Source organism: Scyliorhinus canicula, chromosome 8, assembly GCF_902713615.1.
Source record: "Scyliorhinus canicula chromosome 8, sScyCan1.1, whole genome shotgun sequence".
Lineage (NCBI taxonomy): Eukaryota > Metazoa > Chordata > Chondrichthyes > Carcharhiniformes > Scyliorhinidae > Scyliorhinus > Scyliorhinus canicula.
Genome location: NC_052153.1, coordinates 164535206 through 164556273, shown reverse-complemented (window position 1 = coordinate 164556273; position 21068 = coordinate 164535206). Strand labels below are relative to the sequence as shown.

Genomic DNA, 21068 nt, shown 5'->3' with positions numbered 1-21068 from the left:
GGGAGATCCCACATCCAGAATCCACCCAGCTCGCCAAACCTCACGAGATCTCGCGAGACGTCGCAATGTGAATCCCGCCCATTGTGGGCTGGATCACTTATTAGCACAGTGGGCTAAACAGCTGGCTTGTAATTCAGAACAAGTCCAGCAGCGTGGGTTCAATTCCTGTACCGGCCTCCCTGAACAGGTGCCGGAATGTGGCGACTCGGGGCTTTTCACAGTAGCTTCATTGAAGCCTACTTGTGACAATAAGCAATTATTATTATTATTAGCAAACCTGCATATCAGAATGAGCCAGCTAGTCTCATTCCAATATGCACTCCCAGGGCAGCACGGTGGCGCAGTGGTTAGCATTGCTGCCTATGGCGCTGAGGACCTGGGTTCGAATCCCGGCCCTGGGTCACTGTCCGTGTGGAGTTTGCACATTCTCCCCGTGTTTGCGTGGGTTTCGCCCCCACAACCCAAAAGATGTGCAGGGTAGGTGGATTGGCCACACTAAATTGCCCCTTAATTGGAAAAATTAATTGGGTATTCTAAATTTTAAAAAAAAAAAAACAATATGCACTCCCACGATCTGCCCACGGTGAGGGACCTAATTCCTTTGTCTTGGAAATCTCGGGTGTGCGCCGTTCAGTGCTGGGCTCCACAAATGGGGACCAGACGGAGCGGCACTCATGGGCATCTCCCAGGATATCAGAGCCCCCAGTGCTTGCTACAGAAGGTCACCTTCTGTGCAGTAAGCTTAAATGGTTAAAATTTTGAAAAGTATTGCTTTTTGCCTCTATTTAGAGGCAGAGTTGAGTTAAAACCTCATCAATATTAATTTGGTGATAATGGCTCTGATAAATTGTCTCAGATAGGATCCCTTAATAGTTTGACTGAGTGCAGATGGCAGGTGTGGAGTCTGAAATGAGTGATATGATTCTATATTCTGGTTTGTATAGGTAATCCCTTCGAAAGAAATTTGCACAAGTGAAAAACTGCATAAATAATACCAAGGCTAGCACTGGTGCCACGTGGAACACGATAGACTCCCATGAGAAACGGTATTGGATACTCCGGAGTAGGGATTGTCACTCGAGGCTGACAAGATGTAGCCACCTATTAACACTCTGATCCCCACATATACGTTCAATCCAGCAAACAAGATGGCAGCATGGAGGGGACTTCCAGCGGCGGCCATGGAGTGAATAGGCTGTTCCGGTTCAAAGGCGTTGGTTTGGGCACTTTATACCCATTAGTGGGGTAGCTCCAACAGGAAAGTGGTGCAGAAGGTGTAGAGGGTGAGGTTCTCCCCAAGATTGGCATGTCTAATGGCTACCAGACCCAGCAAAAAACAGTTAAAGACCTGGCTAAGGAATTGGAGGAGACCTGTGGCACAGAAACAATTGCGAGAATTGTGGAGGGGGAAGCATCATCCGTGGGAAAGTCCCAGATGGAGCAGTTGATGGCCTTTATCAAAGCCGAATTTTGTCAGCAAATGAAGGAGATGCATGGCGACCGGTTGAAGACCATTGAGGGAGCAAATGCACCTCTGCGAGCATTGATGCACTGTAAAGAAGTGCCTTGAGGCACAAGGAGCGACGATTCACGAGGTGGAGAAGGTGGTGTCTGACCTGAGCGATCAGATCATGTCCCTGGACACGGGGTCAGGATCCTGGGAGACCTCTATGCAAGTCACTGAGAGTGAAGAGCAGGAGAACAGGTCCAGGCTCAGACCCTGGGTCTGCCAGAGGGCGTGGAAGGAACGAGCGGCATAAAATATGTGTTGAGGATGCTGGCCCGGCTGGTGGAGGAGAGGGTGTTGGACAAAGCCCCAGAGGTGGACAGGGCCCACAGGTCTCGAAGGCAGAAGCCGAGAGTAGGGCAGCCGCCAGGTGGTGATTGTGCGGTTACACAAGCTCGTGGAAAAGGAGAAGGTCCTGCGGTGGGCCAGGGCGAAGCAAGACTGTGAATGGGAGGAGAATCGTGCCTGAATATACCAGGGCCTTGGTGCGGAGCTGGCGAAGAGGTGTGCTGGATTCAACAGGGCCAAGGCAGTGTTGAAGTGAAGGAAGATTTGATTTGGGTTGCTGTAACCGGTGTTGCTGTTTTACCTGAACCACAAGATGCGAGTACATTTCTTGTATTGGACAAATGACCACACAACCAGTTTGTTAGTTCAACTATCATGCAGAACAATGCCAGCAGCGCGGTTTCAATTCCCGTACCGGCCTCCCCAAACAGGCGCCGGAATGTGACGGCTAGGGGCTTTTCACAGTAACTTCATTGAAGCCTACTTGTGACAATAACTGATTATTATTAACACAGGCATGTTTCTATGCGTAATAATCTGCACGCGGCTACTTATTAATCTATACCAAACAATTAAAATGACCTTTACTTAACTTCTAAGTGACAGGTTAGATAAGGCCTTTATCTGGATCCTCACGTGTGTCGGCTGGAAGTCTTCAGGTTCGTCTCGGCTGCGGCTCGTCCTTCAGATAGCGATCGCGGTCCTTGAACTTGGCTGGTCGATATGCTGCAGTTGGTCGGAGCAGAGGCCGGTCCCAAAAGAGACCGAATTAGGGTTGCGTACTTCTTCTTATCCCCCAATCCTTCGTGCTCTTTTGGGCGGTCCCAACTCTGGATCCAATGGATCAATAGGGTTTGGATCACCCTAATCAATTCTGGCCAACTAGGGGCGGGTACCTCGATGGCTTGGGCGGGTCCTAGCTGCTATTGTCCAAGGCATGTATGCACTCCCATATAAGGAAAATAGGCGCTGCCGAGTTTGCTACTGTTGCTACGTTTCAATCTGTGTCCCATTGTCCTGGGGAAATCGATGGCCTTTAGTAGTTGTGAGTTTTCAGTTAGGTCTCTTTCGGTAGGCTATTGCAGAAAATACAGAGGCATGGGATTCAGGGTGATTTAGCAGTTTGGATCAGAAATTGGCTAGCTGGAAGAAGACAAAGGGTGGTGGTTGATGGGAAATGTTCAGACTAGAGTCCAGTTACTAGTGGTGTACCACAAGGATCTGCTTTGGGGCCACTGCTGTTTGTCAGTTTTATAAATGACCTGAAGGAGGGCGTAGAAGGATGGGTGAGTAAATTTGCAGATGACACTAAAGTCGGTGGAGTTGTGGACAGTGCGGAAGGATGTCGCAGGTTACAGAGGGACATAGATAAGCTGCAGAGCTGGGCTGACAGGTGGCAAATGGAGTTTAATGCAGAAAAGTGTGAGGTGATTCATTTTGGTAGGAATAACAGGAAGACAGAGTACTGGGCTAATGGTAAGATTCTTGGTAGTGTGGATGAGCAGAGAGATCTCGGTGTCCATGTACATAGATCCCTGAAGGTTGCCACCCAGGTTGAAAGGGTTGTTAAGAAGGCGTACGGAGTGTTAGCTTTTATTGGTAGAGGGATTGAGTTTTGGAGCCATGAGGTCATGTTGCAGCTGTACAAAACTGGTGCGGCCGCATTTGGATTCTGGTCGCCGCATTATAGGAAGGATGTGGAAGCATTGGAAAGGGGGCAGAGGAGATTTACCAGAATGTTGCCTGGTATGGAGGGAAGATCTTATGAGGGCAGGCTGAGGGATTTGAGGCTGTTTTCGTTAGAGAGAAGAAGGTTAAGAGGTGACTTAATTGAGGCATACAAGATGATCAGAGGATTAGATAGGGTGGACAGTGAGAGCCTTTTTCCTCGAATGGTGATGTCTAGCACGAGGGGACATAGTTTTAAATTGAGGGGAGATAGATATAGGACAGATGTTAGAGGTAGGTTCTTTACTCAGAGAGTAGTAAGGGCGTGGAATGCCCTGCCTGCAACAGTAGTGGACTCTCCAACACTAAGGGCATTCAAATGGTCATTGGATAGACATATGTATGATAAGGGAATAGTGTAGATGGGCTTTAGAGTGGTTTCACAGGTTGGCGCAACATCGAGGGCCGAAGGGCCTGTACTACGCTGCAATGTTCTATGTTCTGGTTTCCCTTTGCACAATACACAGGGGCTGTGTACCGTCTGTGTCACAACCTGACCACAATTCCCATTATCCTTTGCGGGTGGCTATTTTAGATGGCCACACCGGCGAAACTGTGGGTCACATTTGAAGGCACTGAGTATTACTTCAAAATGCCAGAAGAGGCCATTGAGTTTAACAGGGACCATAAACTGGGGGAGAATGGGGAAGGCCCGATGGTTACCCAACGGAATTTTATAAGTAGTTTGCGACGGACCTGGCACCACATCTCTTGGGGACATTTAATGAGGTGCTGGAGAAGGGGGAGCTGCCGGAGATGATGACACAGGCAACGATCACACTGATACCAAAGGAGGGGAAGGACCTGTTGGAATGTGGGTCATATGGTCCCATATCGCTGTTAAATACGGATGTGAAAGTGTTGGTTAAGTTGGTGGCCGGAAGGATGGAAGGCTGTGTCTCGGGGGAAGTTTCGGAGGACCAAATAGGTAGGCAGCTTTTTAGTAATAGAAAGAGGCTCTTAAACGTGATCAAGACCCCATTGAGAGTTCAGGTATTGGAGGTAGTGGTGTCCATGGATGAGGAGAAGGCACTCAACTGGGCGGAATGGCGGTACTTGTTTTAGGTCTGTTATATGTGACACCTGTGGCGAGTGTATGGTCCAATTATATGGGTTCAGGAAACTTTGAACTGCACAAGGGAACAAGACAGGGGTGCCCGCTGTCACTGTTGTTGTTTGCGCTAGCTATGGAGCCTCTGGCGACGGCACTTAGCGGGTTGACAAAGTGACAAGGGATTACAAGGGGACGTAGGGAACATCGGGTGTCGCAACACGCGGACAACGTGCTATTGTATGTATCGGACCTGCTGGAGAGCATGAAGAGGATTATGGATCTGTTGGGGAAGTTCGGAGCGTTCTTGGAATATCCGCTAAATGTAGGGAAAAGTGAAGTGTTCCCGGTGAACGAGTTTAGATACCTGCAGGTAAAGGATTTCGTGCGGAAGGTTGGAAAGAGTTCCCCAGGTTGCTGAGGTACACCCTCTTGGAGCGATTGCTTCTCCCGGGCGTGGAAGAGGAGGGTAGGATCAGGGACATATCCAGGTGACTGGGAGAGCAGGGAGGTGAGCAGGTGGTGAAGATTAAGGAGAGGTGGGAAGGGGATTTGGAAGGGGAGATAAACTGAGGAGTATGGAGTGAGGCGCTAGAAAGGGTAAATGCGACCTCCGTGTGCGCAAGTATAAGCCAGGTACAGTTCAAGGTGGTACACGGTACATATCACCTGGGCAAGAATGAGTGGGGTCTTCCGGGGGTGGCAGATGAGTGTGAGAAATGTGGGCGTGAATCAGCAAATCACATACATGTTCTGGAGCTGCAAAAGGTTGGAGAGATTCTGGGCAGGAGTTTTCACAGCGCTAACGAGGAGGAGGTTGAGCCGGACCCTTTGGTGGCGATATTTGGAATATCGGAGATGCCGGAGCTGATGAAGGGGAGGAAGGCCGACGTGGCCTTCGCATCTCTAGATTGCCTGGCGAAGAAATTTATTGGAAGGGCACCAGGAAGCAGCCTGGCTGGGTGACTTGTATGACTTTCTCTGGCTGGAAAAGATCAAATACGAATTGAGGGAGTCAGCAGAGGGCTTCGTGGCAAGGTGGAGGATGTTCATGGTCCTGTTTGAGGAGTTGTTCTCATGGTGGGGGGGGGGGGGGGGGGGGGAGGAGCTGGAAAAGGGAAAAAATTTGTACAAACTGTATAGTTGTGTGTTGGGGTGTTCGCTTCCCGAATTGTTTATGTTTTGTGACCTTTTATATAAATTTGGAATAAAATACATTTTTTTAAAAAAAGTAGGTGGGGATGTCGGTGTTGACACCGCTATGCGGGAGCCACAGGTTTAAGCCAGGGGAGGATGGGATGTATGGTAAGAGGAGGGAGGCGGGGCTGGAGAGGGCGAGGGACATGTACTTGGAAGGGAAGTTTCTAGGTCTGGATGAGTTGCAGGAGAGGTTTGAGTTGCCATGCGGCAGTGAATTTAGATATATGCAGGTGAGGGGCTTTGCGCAAAAGGAGTAGAGGACGTTTCCCAGCTTCTGGAGTACACCTTATTGTAGCAATTGCTGCTCCCCGATAAGTTGGGATGATGCTGGATGGGGATATATATAGGTGAGGGGCACAGGTTTTGGGTCATATCGAGGAGCAGGGCATAGGTGTTGAGAATCAAGAATGGGGGGAGGAGTTGAGGGGGGGGGGAAGATCTGCTGGGGACTGTGGTGCGTAGCGGTGAGTAGGGCGAGTTCAACCTCCTCTTGCACGAGAATTAGCTTTATTCAGTTCAAGGTGGTGCACAGTGTACATATGACCAGGTACGTATAACCGAGGATGAGTGGGTTCTTCTAAGGGGTGGCCGAGTGCGAGAGGTCTGAGCGAGGGCCAGCGAATCATGTGCACATGTTCTGGGGTTGTCAGAGATTGGAGAGATACTGGGAAGTGGTGTTTGGGACGTTATCTAAAATTGTGGGGGTGGACATCCGGCTGGACCCAATGGTGGTGATCTTTGAGGTATCGGAAGTGCTGGAGCTGCTGGAACAGAAGGGGTTGATGTTGTGGCCTTCGCCTTTCTAATTGCCTGACGATGGATTTTGCTAAATTGGAGGTTAGAAACACTGCCGGGGGTGGCGGCCTGGCTGGGGGACTTATTCGATTTTGCGATTTTCTCCGGTTGGAAAAGATTATATTTAAGTTGAGAGGATCAGTGAAGGGCTTCGAGACACCGTGGAGGTTGTTCATGACGATGTTTGAGGAACTGTTGGGTGGGGGGGGGGGGGTAAAAAAGAGGGGAAATTGTACAAACTGTGGACTGTGAGTTTGTGGAGTGTGTTTTTGTATATGTTGCTGCTTTTTTACACGTTTGGAATAAAGAACATTTTTTAAAAAAAGATGGCGGCACAGAGAGCGGCACCCCGGTTTGCAGATGCGGAGTTGGAAACTTTGCTGGACATGGTGGAGGATAGGCAGGCCATCCTGTACCTCGGGGTGGCAAGGAGGCTGCCACTCGCTGCCATACACCTGACCTGGGCGCAGGTGGCAGACGCTATGGGCACCTCCACCAGGACCGGATACCAAACTTATAAAAAACTGTATGACCGCCTCAGGGCGGCCAGGGTGAGTAGCAAGCACTGTGCCTCTGGCACAAAGCCCCGTCCCATACACCCATTACCCGTCCCCTTTAACCAGAGGGCAACCAAACCCCACCTACCGGCGCTATGAATGCTCCCTACCCAGCACCTATATCAGCTGCCATGGCCGGTTTCCCTGGACACAAAGGCCACCAGATGTGACTGCCGAACACTGTTTCTACCCGCTCCGCCCCCAAGAGAAGGCGGCCCATAACTGCCAGAAGAGGGAAAAGACCGGAGGGGGACCATCGGACCTGGGGCCCCTCACCGGAACGGCGCAGCGGGCCCTGGAACTGATTGGTGTATCCGAAGAATGGGTAGTTGCCAAGGCGGAGGTCAGCATCGATGGATGAAGTGAGACCCTGTTGAGTTGGGGTTCCCTGTTGCACATTTGTCACCATGCCCTCACCACCACCCCCACATGCCACTCCACTCCACACTCTCCACCACATCCTAAGCTGCGACCTAATCATGCAACATTCTTGTGTCTTGTAGGATTACTTGGCGATGAGGGGGGGCCCTTCTGGTGTCCCCTAATCCCAAGCGGGTAGCAGCGAGGAGGAGGACATGGACAGCGACAGAAGCCGAGAACTGCAACCCAAGACACCTGGAGCACCAGTCCAGTAATGACACTGACGTCCCGACACCGCTGTCTCCCAAAACACCCTCCACCATCCCAGAGACACTCACCTTGGTTGGGCACTTAAGCGAGGAGGCTCCTGAGGTACTATCTGGTGCGCATAACACATGTGCTGTGGTACAACACGTGGTGGTAGAAACCACCGAAGGGGCAGACGGTCGGAAGGCGGCCCGACCCTAGAGACTAACTGCCATCCGGACAAGTTCTGGGCTTCTGGATAGGGCAGTCCTATCAGTGGTAGAGATGCAGTCACACAGCCAGGGACTGCATGAGGGCTTGTCAGCAACCATCCAAAGCCTGCAGGTGATTTGGAGGAGTCCAACCACCTGTAGATGCAGGAGCTGGTGCTGACAGTGCCTGCCACCCAAACCAACACCGCACGGCTGGCGTCCGTTGTGGAGGCCTTGGTGCGAAGATATCGGCCATGGGCCTAGATGTCCAAGGCCTGGGGCACTCTGAGCGGGAGGTGGCCCAGGACAGGACTGCCCTGCCACAGACAGCCATTTACCAGGGCTACCTGGCCTTTGCAGCCGTGCTCTGGCCACTGAGGGTGTTGGTGGCAATGCCCGGGCGCTGGTTGATCTGAGTGAGGCATGATGGAGGTGGCATAATCACTGGCTGATGAGGCATAGTCCTAGAGGGAGGAGGTCCACTCCGTGTGCTCCATCGCCTTGAGTATTAAGACACTGGTCGTGACAGGAGCCTCCAGGACTGGCAGGACAGCATCAGGGGTTAGCTCCACTCACGCCGGCACATTCATAGAGTGGAACCCCAATTGATTTGTGAAGAATGGCCCGTCATGGGCCAGTGCTCGTAGGGCGACATGCGTCCAGTCGCTCACCCCCTGAACCCCAGGCATCTTGGCGATAACAGCGAACCCCGCTGCCCGAGCATCCTGGTGGGCTCAGTCCACATTGAATTTGATGTATTATGCCGACCGGGTACATCGTGCCTCTGTGACGGTGCAGATGCAGCTGTGCACCAAGGTCTGTGCGATTCAGTTGCCATTTGCCGCCTGGATGGACCTGGTGGCGTAAATGTTCAGGGCAGCCGTCACCTTGATGACCACTGAGAGCGTGTGTCCTACCCCATATCCCCCGTGGTGTCAGGTATGCCATGATCCGGCAGATATGCTGTTCGGTCCTCCTGTCCTGCTCAGCCGGCGTCTTCGACTGCACGCCTCATCTGGCAGGTCCTCGAATGACGAGCGCTTCCGGAACACACTAGGCCTGATGCAGTGCCTCCTTCCCACCTCTTCTTGACCTGTTGGGCGGCTGGCTCTCCATCCTCACCGACAGCTTCCTGTTCCTCTTGGGAAAGCTAGCGGCCAGGATGAAGGCCACTATTCCTAGGTGGATTCTGATAGCCATTTTCTACTGGGGGTCAAAGGTAGACGTGTTAGCATGGTGCATACCCACTTGTCCAACCAGGTCCATTGGACTGCGCTGCAGACCGTGCCCCCACAGGTCGCGCACCCTCTCCCCGGTGATTACTGGGTCAGGCCTGCTAATGATATGAGGATTGCGTTTACACACGGAGTAGAATGCATTGGCGCCGCTGTCAAGGCTCCAGAGCATGGCATTCTGGCGGGCACCCAGCGCCGGCCATGATTTTAGCCTCATGACTGATTCTCCACCTAGGGACTGGTTTAGCCCAGTGGGCTAAACAGCTGGCTTGTAATGCAGAACCAGGCAGCAGCGCAGGTTCAATTCCTGTACCGGCCTCACCGAACAGGTACCGGAATGTGGCGACTAGGGGCTTTTCACAGTAACTTCACTGAAGCCTACTTGTGACAATGAATTATTATTATTATTATTTTTATTATTATTTATATTATTATTATTAATCGCCTCTCCCGATTCCAGCATTGGCTGGCGGACAGTCGCGCCCCCAGGCTATGGGACTAGATTAGGATTGTTCCGGCAAAGCACCAGCACAAAAACAATGAGGCACCTCGCTGCTTCTGTACTTTTTGCTCTGATTGTACCTGGAGGGGAAATACAACCCATGGTGTCAAAACACAAGTTAGTTTCTTGATGATTTTTCCTGATCATTCAGGATAGAAGCAGTAGCACGTAGTGTCATTGCCAAAATTATAGCAGGAATAACATAAGCATGCCAATTTGCCTTGCTTAAGGCTGGCTCAAACTAGCATTCATTATTGCTGATAGATTTCAAACAAAACTCTTGTCAAACATTTTTTCATGCGGCGGTCACACCTCAAAACGCACCTGTACCCCTAAGTTAAGCCTCCAGAAAGTCGTGGGGGAAGGATTCTCCCTTTTTTCTTTTATCTGTCCCCTTTTATTTCTGTTTTCCTCTTTTCACCATTTAGGTTACCTCTACACTTGCTTTTCCCTTTCTGTGCTTATTTTTCTCCTTCCCTTTAGTCCTCTTCCCTTTCTGACCTCCTCATTTTTTTTACCCTTGATATTTTCCATTTTCCTCTGGGCCCTCCAGCATTGTAACTGCTACATGGGAACTGCATAAGGAAGATGAGGCAGTTAAATGAATGTTCTGTTTATCCAGAGCAGGACTTATTCTGCTCTCTAAATGGTTCTTAAAAGGGCACCACGTTGGCGCAGCACTGCTGCCTTATGCTGCCGAGGATCCGGGTTCAATCCCAGCCCCAGGTCACTGTCCATGTGGAGTTTGCGCATTCTCCCCGTGTTTGCGTGGGTCTCAGCCCCACAACCCAAAGATGTTCAGGGTAGGTGGATTGGCCATGCTAAATTACCCCTAAATGGAATTTTTTTTAAATATTCTGATTCGAAAAATGGAATAGAACATTCATCCTTCTACAATATTAATCAAGGTGCAGTATTTGTAATTGAGTAATACAGAATATTAACCCATTTTTTCACAGTCCCGACCAGCTACCATCTAATTTTGGAACAAGTCAACTAATCTTTTTTCCTTCCCAAACAGGTCTTCTAAATCTGCGGCAGATTGTTTTGAGTAAGGTTGACCAGTCAATCCATACAAAATCATCTGCTAATACAGCAGAGGAATATGCCAAATTCCGTGAAGAAATTCTGGGAATACCAGCACCACCAGGTACATACCCTGCACATCAAAATTCAAAGCTATTTTATTTTATACATCATGGAACAGAAAAGTCCTTAGGCTAATACATCACCATCCCATTCTTAGTTTATTCCTTCCCCATGAAGACTCATTGAGCCGCCTCAGGAGAAACTCAACTAAGTAGCTGAATCTTCCCTCTGGGGGTGGGGTGCCAGATGCGGGATAGAGTCAGGCCCGATGCCCCCAGACACTGAGCAGTGGTGGCCACAGGGGCGGCAAAATACCACGGTGGGCTCTCATTGGGACTTAATCCTGGTTATTTTGTTAAATATTAGGCCTGCTAGCTCGCACTCCACCATGTTAACTGATGCCAACCCATACGCCATCCACCCGAATGGCCCCTCATATCCTCCATGACAACCCATCTTTACCCAAACACCTTCATGGTCATTATAGCCATGCAAAAATAATGCCAACCAATTGCAACCCACCCTTTGCCTTTATGCCCGCACTCAACTGAAATCTGGGATGCAGGGGTTATCTTATGAGGAGATGTTGGACAAGCTGGGCCTGTATCCATTGACAATTAGTACAATTAAACATACAAGACCTGAGGGGGTGTGATAGGGTGGATGCTGAAAGGGTGTTTCCCCTTGTGGGATGGACTAGAACTAGGAGACACAATTTAAAAATAAGGGGTATCTCATTTAAGAAAGAAATTAGATTTTTTTTCTCTGAGAGTCATGAATTGTGAGTACTCTCTTCACAGGGTATGGTGAAGGCAGGGGCAAGGGAATTAAAGGTTACCGGGGACCAGGGAATGTGAATTTGTGGACCACAATCAGATCAGACATGATATTATTGAGTGGCAGAGAAGGCTTGAAATGCTGAATGGTCGACTGTGACGTATTCGTATGTGTCACCTCACTCAGTATCCACCAGGGGAAGACTTAGAAGCTAGGTTGAGATGAAATTAAATAATAGTCCAAATATCTATTCGAAACATATAATTCCCTCAAGCACTCAATCCCTTATAACAACAAACAGATTCCTATTCATAAATCTATGTCTAAATAGCTAATCCTTTAATAACATCTTTGAACTGTCAGTCAAACTGAATTTAGGATCCCCTACTAAGGTAATAATAGATTGTGGACAGCAGCCACCAACATTAATAATAATGATAGCCTTTAAGATAATGTTTGCAGGGAACATTTTGGCATGGGGACATAGGGTTATTTAGGGGGACAGAGATACAGCCTGGCATAGTTGGGATACTCATGCAGATTATAGTTCACATCACTGAGGTACCATGAGTCATCACACTTTGAAAAACCTTCCCTACCCCATGAAGACTGAACGACTGAGGCATGCCTAGCCCACAATGGAGCTAGCCAAGTTGGGAATGCAGGGTGCCGGCTTTTGACCCGGAATAGAGCGAAACCTTAACGGGCACTCCTGGAAATCATAAACCCTTGGAACGGAGTCAGGAATCCCGGAATTGGATAGTATCTATCGTTTTTAAAGAGCTCCTGCATCATCCAATTCGGTGAAAATCTGGCTCATCATGTCTACAAGTATTCTTAAATTGATTCTTGTAACACAGAATAGATAATGCATTAATTCATAGAATGAAAAGTATGAGAAACTAAGCTATTATATTCACATGCGCATTATCATGTTTAGAATCATGGGTTTTTTTGGTTCCTTGATTTGTTTTGCAGGAACGAATATGCCTGCTACTTTTGAGCACCTGGCAGATGGTTATGATGGTCAGTACTATGGGTACCTTTACAGTGAAGTTTTTTCAATGGACATGTTCTACAGCCGCTTCAAAAATAATCATATAATGGATCCAATGGTAAAACATTGCAGCTCTGCAGTTTCCTGTTGAAGTATTATTTGCTAATTTTACATTGTCAGTCGTATTTTTTAAAAACTGTATATCATTTAATGGTTACTTCCCTTAATTGGTTATGCTGCAAATATAATATTTGAATCGCCCAAGATGTAAACAGGTTAAAGATGGTAAGAGACTGCACCTTTTAAATTTTTATGCCCAAGCTCTACATGTGGGTGACTCTTCTCACATTACAATTCCTCCACAACATCTTGTGAGTTGGTTAGATTTAAGCCAAGCAGAGTTTATCAATGTTAAAAGCAAAATGCAAAACGTATTCCAAGATACGCTTAAGTATATATGTCAAAGTCTTCCAAAACTATTTTAAGAAAAGTTACATGGGGAATGCTAATCCTCAAATGGACATTGTATAAAGTTTCAACCTTAGCAATAAAATTATTATGTCACATGATTAAGTACTGCTGTTCATATGAAACAACGTAATCGCTGACCTATCTTGATTGTTCATATGAAACAACGTAATCTCTGACCTATCTTGATTAACACCAAGGGAGATCCAGTTTAAAAAATGATGCTACTGCCAGCCGTGATGTCTGCATAGTGGTTGACGGTATCCTGTTTGAAGCCTTTGTCCCATCAGTCATAATGAATAAACTCACACAGCACATCTTCTCAAATTCTTTTTTTAATCAATTTTTAAATAAATTTAGAGTTCCCAATTATTTTGGATCTGGAGTCACATGTAAGGGGCAATTTATCATGGCCAATCCACCTACTCTGCACATCTTTGGGTTGTGGGGTGAGAACCATGCAGACATGGGGAGAATGTGCAAACTCCATACGGACAGTTACCCGGGCCAGGATTGAACCCTGGTGCTCAGCGCCGTGAGGCAGCAGTGCTAACCATTGCGCCACTGTGCTGCCATTTCTTCTCAAGTTCTTAACTAAAATTCCTTCAGTAATCCTACCTCCCAGGATAATACCATGTTATATGCTTCACAAATACGGATTCAGTTATTCAGATTGGAAAGTAATATGGTCGTGTTCTCTTGATTGCACCTGAATCTGTTGATTGAACCATAAATTTTAGACTGTCGCAGTTATTTGTACCTCAAAGGATCTCTGGTCAACTATTTTCATAGTTGGTTGAATAAGTCGAAAAGTTGCCAATTGGTGGGAAGAAAACCCAGAATCTCTTCATGACCTGCTTAAAGTAGATAATACTTTGACAGCAAGCACTTTAAGTAGGAGGACAATAATAAAATTAAGATAAATTATCTACTTTGTTGATCATTTCAAATTATAATCGCTACTTACTTAATTTTACAGCAAGGACTTTAATGCACTAGAACACTTCATTACACTGAAGAGCATACACACACAGTATTACATGAAATTACCCTTTGATTCCCAACTACCTATATTTCCTATACTCTGAGATGTCCCTTTGTTCCCAAACAGCATTCAATATTATATAACTCTGAGCTAAATCCAGCAGATAATTACCACACACAATTTTGGAGAAGGCAAAATCTTCTCGGTCTGAGTTTTTGCTCGTAACTGGCTGCCCGTTTAGCAATAACATTTTTCAGGAGACTGTTGCTGCAGCTCAGTGAGGCTGTAATGGTAGCTGCTACTATGTCCCGTTCTCCAGTTAATAATAATCTTTATTAGTGTCACAAGTAGGGGCGGTACATGGCCTAGTGGTTAGCACTGCAGCCTACGGTGCTGAGGACCCAGATTCGAATCCGGTCCATGGGTCACTGTCCGTGTGGAGTTTGCACATTCTCCCCGTGTCTGCGTGGGTTTCACCCCCATAACCCAAAGATGTGTACGTTAGCTGGATTGACCACACTAAAAAAGAGTGGAAACTCTTTAGATCAAATAGTTTGGATGGGGTAGTGTTTGTGCAGTGTGTCCAGGAAGCTTTTCTAACACAGTATGTAGATTGTCCGACCAGAGGGGAGGCCATATTGGATTTGGTACTTGGTAATGAACCAGGGCACGTGATAGATTTGTTAGTGGGGAGCATTTTGGAGGTAGTGACCACAATTCTGTGACTTTCACTTTAGTAATGGAGAGGGATAGGTGCGTGCAACCGGGCAAGGTTTACAATTGGGGGAAGGGTAAATACAATGCTGTCAGACAAGAATTGAAGTGCATAAGTTGGGAACATAGGCTGTCAGGGAAGGACACAAGTGAAACGTGGAACTTGTTCAAGGAACAGGTACTGCGTGTTTTTGATATGTATGTCCCTGTCAGGCAGGGAAGAGATGGTCGAGTGAGGGAACCATGGTTGACAAGAGAGGTTGAATGTCTTGTTAAGAGGAAGAAGGAAACTTATGTAAAGCTGAGGAAACAAGGTTCAGACAGGGTTCTGGAGGGATACAAGATAGCCAGGAGGGAACTGAAGAAAGGGATTAGGAGAGCTAAGAGAGGGCATGAAAAATATTTGGCGGGTAGGATCAAGGAAAATCCCAAGGCCTTTTACACATATGTGAGAAATATGAGAATGACTAGAGCGAGGGTAGGTCCGATCAAGGACAGTAGCGGGAGATTGTGTATTGAGTCTGAAGAGATAGGAGAGGTCTTGAACAAGTATTTTTCTTCAGTATTTACAAACGAGAGGGGCCATATTGTTGGAGAGGACAGTGTGAAACAGACTGCTAAGCTCGAGGAGATACTTGTTAGGAAGGAAGATGTGTTGGGCGTTTTGAAAAACTTGAGGATAGACAAGTACCCCGGGCCTGACGGGATATATCCAAGGATTCTATGGGAAGCAAGAAATGAAATTGCAGAGCCGTTGGCAATGATCTTTTCGTCCTCGCTGTCAGCAGGTGTGGTACCAGAGGATTGGAGAGTGGCGAATGTCATGCCCCTGTTCAAAAAAGGAAATAGGGATAACCCTGGGAACTACAGGCCAGTTAGTCTTACTTCGGTGGTAGGCAAAGTAATGGAAAGGGTACTGAGGGATAGGATTTCTGAGCATCTGGAAAGACACTGCTTGATTAGGGATCAGTTCTGGGTCCTCTGCTGTTTGTGATTTTCATTAACAACTTGGATGAGCGAGTTGAAGGGTGGGTCAGTAAATTTGCAGATGATACGAAGATTGGTAGAGTTGTGGATAGTGAGGAGGGCTGTTGACGGCTTCAAAGAGATATAGATAGAATGCAGTGCTGGGCTGAGAAGTGGCAGATGGAGTTTAACCCTGACAAGTGTGAGGTTGACCATTTTGGAAGGACAAATATGAATGCGGAATACAGGGTTAATGGTAGGGTTCTTGGCAATGTAGAGGAGCAGAGAGATCTTGGGGTCTATGTTCATAGATCTTTGAACATTGCCACTCAAGTGGATAGAGCTGTGAAGAAGGCCTATGGTGTGCTAGCGTTCATTAGTAGAGGGATTGAATTTAAGAGCCGTGAGGTGATGATGCAGCTGTACAAAACCTTGGTTAGGCCACATTTGAAGTACTGTGTGCAGTTCTGGTCACCTCATTTTAGGAAGGATGTGGAAGCTTTGGAAAAGGTGCAAAGGAGATTTACCAGGATGTTGCCTGGAATGGAGAGTAGGTCTTACGAGGAAAGGTTGAGGGTGCTAGGCCTTTTCTCATTAGAACGGAGAAGGATGAGGGGCGACTTGATAGAGTTTTATAAGATGATCAGGGGAATAGATAGAGTAGGCAGTCAGAGACTTTTTCCCCGGGTGGAACAAACCATTACAAGGGGATATAAATTTAAGGTAAATGGTGGAAGATATAGGGGGGGTGTCAGAGGTAGGTTCTTTACCCAGAGAGTAGTGGGGGCATGGAATGCACTGCCTGTTGAAGTAGTTGAGTCGGAAACGTTAGGGACCTTCAAGCGGCTATTGGATAGGTACATGGATTAGGGTAGAATAATGGAGTGTTGATTAATTTCTTCTTAAGGGCAGCACGGTAGCATTGTGGATAGCACAATTGCTTCACAGCTCCAGGGTCCCAAGTTCGATTTCGACTTGGGTCACTGTCTGTGGAGTCTGCACATCCTCCCCGTGTGTGCGTGGGTTTCCTCCGGGTACTCCGGTTTCCTCCCACAGTCCAAAGATGTGCAGGTTGGGTGGATTGGTCATGATAAATTGCCCTCAGTGTCCAAAATTCTATGATTAACCTAGGACAAAAGTTCGGCACAACATCATGGGCCAAAGAGCCTGTTCTGTGCTGTATTTCTCTATAAATCTATAAAATTGCCCCTTAATTGGAAAAAAAAATAATTGGGTACTCTAAAAAGAAAATTTCTTTCAAATTAGTGCCACAAGTAGGCTTACATTAACACTGCAATGAAACTGAAAATCCCCTCGTCGCAACAATACGGCGCCTGTTCTGGTATACTGAGGGAGAATTCAGAATATCCAATTCACCTAACAAGCACATCTTTCGGGACTCGTGGGAGGAAACTCACCAGACACAGGGGGATCGTGCAGACTCTGCACAGACAGTGATTCAAGCCGGGAATCGAACTCAGCTAACCACTGTGCTAACCACTATGCTACCGTGCCACCCACCTGTGCTACCGTGTTGCCCAGTAATTGTGCTATTGACATATCATTATTTTCCTTTGATGTTACCTACCCTGTGGAGACAGCTATTATCATAACTCAATTTCCTTATCTCTCCACTTTAAAGTTATCTCTTCTAAACTCAATTGTTTTCCCCTAGTTGTATAGGTAAACACTTGCTTTTCTCACTGATATGTTAATTTACATATCAAAATGTTTTCCAGACAGTTGCCCTTAACAACTCTTTTAAATTTTATCCCAATTTTATTCTTTAATATTAATTTTCTCCAATTCTTAACAATAGAAACAGCTTTCTGCTTCTTTGTGTGCAAGAATTAAAGGGAGCAGCAAGGGTAATATTGAAAGGTGGCAGTCTTTAAATGATAGTTAATTGTTGCTACACTTTTAAAAAGTAATACTTGCTGAAGTATACTAATGTTTACTTTTTCTGTTAATAGGTTGGTATGAATTACAGAGACTCTATCCTCAAACCGGGGGGAACTTTAGATGGTATGGACATGCTCAAAAACTTCCTTGGACGTGAACCGAATGAACAGGCTTTCCTTCTAAGCAAAGGATTGTTGGTCAATAAAGAACAGTGTTCTCCTGGCAAAAGTTAAATGTACGCACCAAAAGTACGATAAATGTGCAGATGAATGGAGTCACATTTTACGGATCCTATTATACAAGTTTACCCTTTAACTGTATTATACCAATATCTGGAAAGAATAATGGGTAACTGCATCTTCTGTAGTCAGTGGAACTAAAATAAAGAGATCACAAATAGCAACGCTTGATTTTGTTATAATGTTCACTCAGATTTTAAAAACAATAGTTTAAAAACTCCGGAATAAGGTGGGTGAACTTGCAGCATGGGTTGGTACCTGGGACTTCGATGTTGTGGCCATTTCGGAGACGTGGCTCGAGCAGGGACAGGAATGGTTGTTGCAGGTTCCGGGGTTTAGATGTTTCAGTAAGCTCAGGGAAGATGATAAAAGAGGGGGATGGGTGGCATTGTTAGTCAAGGACAGTATTACGGTTGCAGAAAGGACATTTGATGAGGACTCGTCTATTGAGGTAGTATAGATTGAGGTTAGAAACGGGAAAGGAGAGGTCACCCTGTTGGGAGTTTTCTTATAGGCCTCCGAAAAGTTCCAGAGATGTAGAGGAAAGGATTGCAAAGATGATTCTGGACAGGAGCGTAAGTAACAGGGTAGTTGTTATGGGGGACTTTAACTTTCAAAATATTGACTGGAAACGCTATAGATCGAGTACTTTAGATGGGTCAGTTTTTGTCCAATGTGTGCAGGAGGGTTTCCTGACACAGTATGTAGATAGGCCAACAAGAGGCGAGGCAACATTGGATTTGGTACTGGGTAATGAACCAGGACAGGTGTTAGATTTGGAGGTAGGTGAGCACTTTGGTAATAGTGACCACAATTCAGTTACACTCACTATAGCGATGGAAAGGGATAGGTATATACCGCAGGTCAAGAGTTATAGCTGGGGGAAAGGCAATTATGATGCGATTAGGCAAGACCTAGGATGCATAGGATGGGGAAGGAAACTGCAGGGGATGGGCACAATTGAAATGTGGAGCTTGTTCAAGGAACAGCTACTGCGTGTCCTTGCTAAGTATGTACCTGTCAGGCAGGGAGGAAGTGGTCGAGCGAGGGAACCATGGTTTACTAAAGTAGTTGAATCACTTGTCAAGAGGAAGAAGGAGGCTTATGTAAAGATGAGACGTGAAGGTTCAGTTAGGGCGCTCAAGAGTTACAAGTTAGCTCGGAAGGACCTAAAGAGAGAGCTAATAAGAGCCAGGAGGGGAAGTCTTTGGCAGGTAGGATCAAGAATAACCCTAAAGCTTTCTATAGGTATGTCAGGAATAACAGAATGACTAGGGTAAGAGTAAGGCCAGTCAAGGACAGTAGTGTGAAGTTGTGCGTGGAGTCCGAGGAGATAGGAGAGGTGCTAAATGAGTATTTTGCACGCAGGAAAAAGACAATGTTGTCGAGGAGAATACTGAGATACAGGCTACTAGACCAGAAGGGCTAGAGGTTCATAAGGAGGAGGTGTTAGCAATTGTGGAAAGTGTGAAAATAGATAAGTCCCCTGGGCCAGATGGGATTTATTCTAGGATTCTCTCGGAAGCTGGGGAGGATATTGCTGAGCCTTTGGCTTTGATCTTTATGTTGTCATTGTCTACAGGAATAGTACCAGAAGACTAGAGGATAGCAAATGTCCCCTTGTTCAAGAACAACCCCAGTAACTATAGACCATTGAGCCTTACTTCTGTTGTGGGTAAAGTCTTGGAAAGGTTTATAAGAGATAGGATTGATAATCATCTAGAAAGGAATAATTTGATTAGGGATAGTCAACATGGTTTTGTGAAGGGTAGGTCGTGCCCCACAAACCTTATTGAGTTCTTTGAGAAGATGACCAAACAGGTGGACGAGGGGAAAGCAGTTGATGTGGTGTATATGGATTTCAGTAAAGCGTTTGATAAAGTTTCCCCACGGTAGGCTATTGCAGGAAATACGGAGGCATGGGATTCAGGGTGATTTAGCAGTTTGGATCAGAAATTAGCTTACTTAGAACAGTACAGCACAGAGCAGGCCCTTCGGCCCTCGATGTTGTGCCGAGCAATGATCACCCTACTCAAACCCATGTATCCACCCTATACCCGTAACCCAACAACCCCCCCCCCCCCCTTAACTTTACTTTTTAGGACACTACGGGCAATTTATCATGGTCAATCCACCTAACCCGCACATCTTTGGACTGTGGGAGGAAACTGGAGCACCCAGAGGAAACCCACGCACACACTGGGAGGACGTGCAGACTCCGCGCAGACAGTGACCCAGCCGGGAACCGAACCTGGGACCCTGGAGCTGTGAAGCATTTACGCTAACCACCATGCTACCGTGCTGCCCAAAGAAAGAAGACAGAGGGTGGTGGTTGATGGGAAATGTTCAGCCTGGAATTCAGATACTAGTGGTGTACCACAAGGATCTGTTTTGGGGCCACTGCTGTTTGTCATGTTTATAAATGACCTGGAGGAGGGCGTAGAAGGATGGGTGAGTAAATTTGCAGATGACACTAAAAGTCGGTGGAGTTGTGGACAGTGCAGAAGGATGTTACAAGTTACAGAGGGACATAGATAAGCTGCAGAGCTGGGCTGACAGGTGGCAAATGGAGTTTAATGCAGAAAAGTGTGAGGTGATTCATTTTGGAAAGAGTAACAGGAAGACAGAGTACTGGGCTAATGGTAAGATTCTTGGTAGTGTGGATGAGCAGAGAGATCTCGGTGTCCATGTACATAGATCCTTGAAAGTTGCCACCCAGGTTGATAGGGTTGTTAAGAAGGCGTACTGTGTGTTCGCTTTTATTGGTAGAGGGATTGAGTTTTGGAGCCATGAGGTCATGTTGCAGTTGTACAAAACTCTGGTGCGGCCGTATTTAGAGTATTGCGTGCAGTTCTGGTTGCCGCATTCTTGGAAGGATGTGAAAGCATTGGAAAAGGTGCAGAGGAGGTTTACCAGGATGTTGCCTGGTACGGAGGGAAGATCTTATGAGGAAAGGCTGAGGCACTTAAGGTTGTTTTCGTTAGAGGGAATAAGGTTCAGAGGTGACTTAATTGAGGCATACAAAATGATCAGAGGGTTATATAGGGTGGACAGTGAGCCTTTTTCCTCAGATGGTGATGGCTAGCACGAGGGGACATAGCTTTAAATTGAGGGGAGATAGATATAGGACAGATGTCAGAGGTAGGTTCTTTACTCAGAGAGTGGTAAGGGCGTGGAATGCCCTGCCTGGAACAGTAGTGGACTCGCCAACATTAAGGGCATTTAAATGGTAATTGGATAGACATATGGA

General features: G+C 46.9%; 1 protein-coding gene across 3 annotated transcripts in view; it reads left to right on the top strand.

Annotated features, from left to right (window-relative positions):
• The window catches only part of LOC119970657 (neurolysin, mitochondrial-like), a 102561-nt gene extending 84579 nt beyond the window's left edge, over positions 1–17982 (top strand). For all 3 annotated transcript variants that reach the window (XM_038805633.1, XM_038805634.1, XM_038805635.1), the window contains exons 11-13: positions 10703–10831; positions 12526–12662; positions 17651–17982. In XM_038805633.1, coding sequence (XP_038661561.1) covers positions 10703–10831; positions 12526–12662; positions 17651–17812 — 428 coding nt within the window. In that variant the 3' untranslated portion in view covers positions 17813–17982. The remainder of the gene's footprint in view (positions 1–10702; positions 10832–12525; positions 12663–17650) is intronic.
• The last annotated feature ends 3086 nt before the right edge of the window (positions 17983–21068 follow it).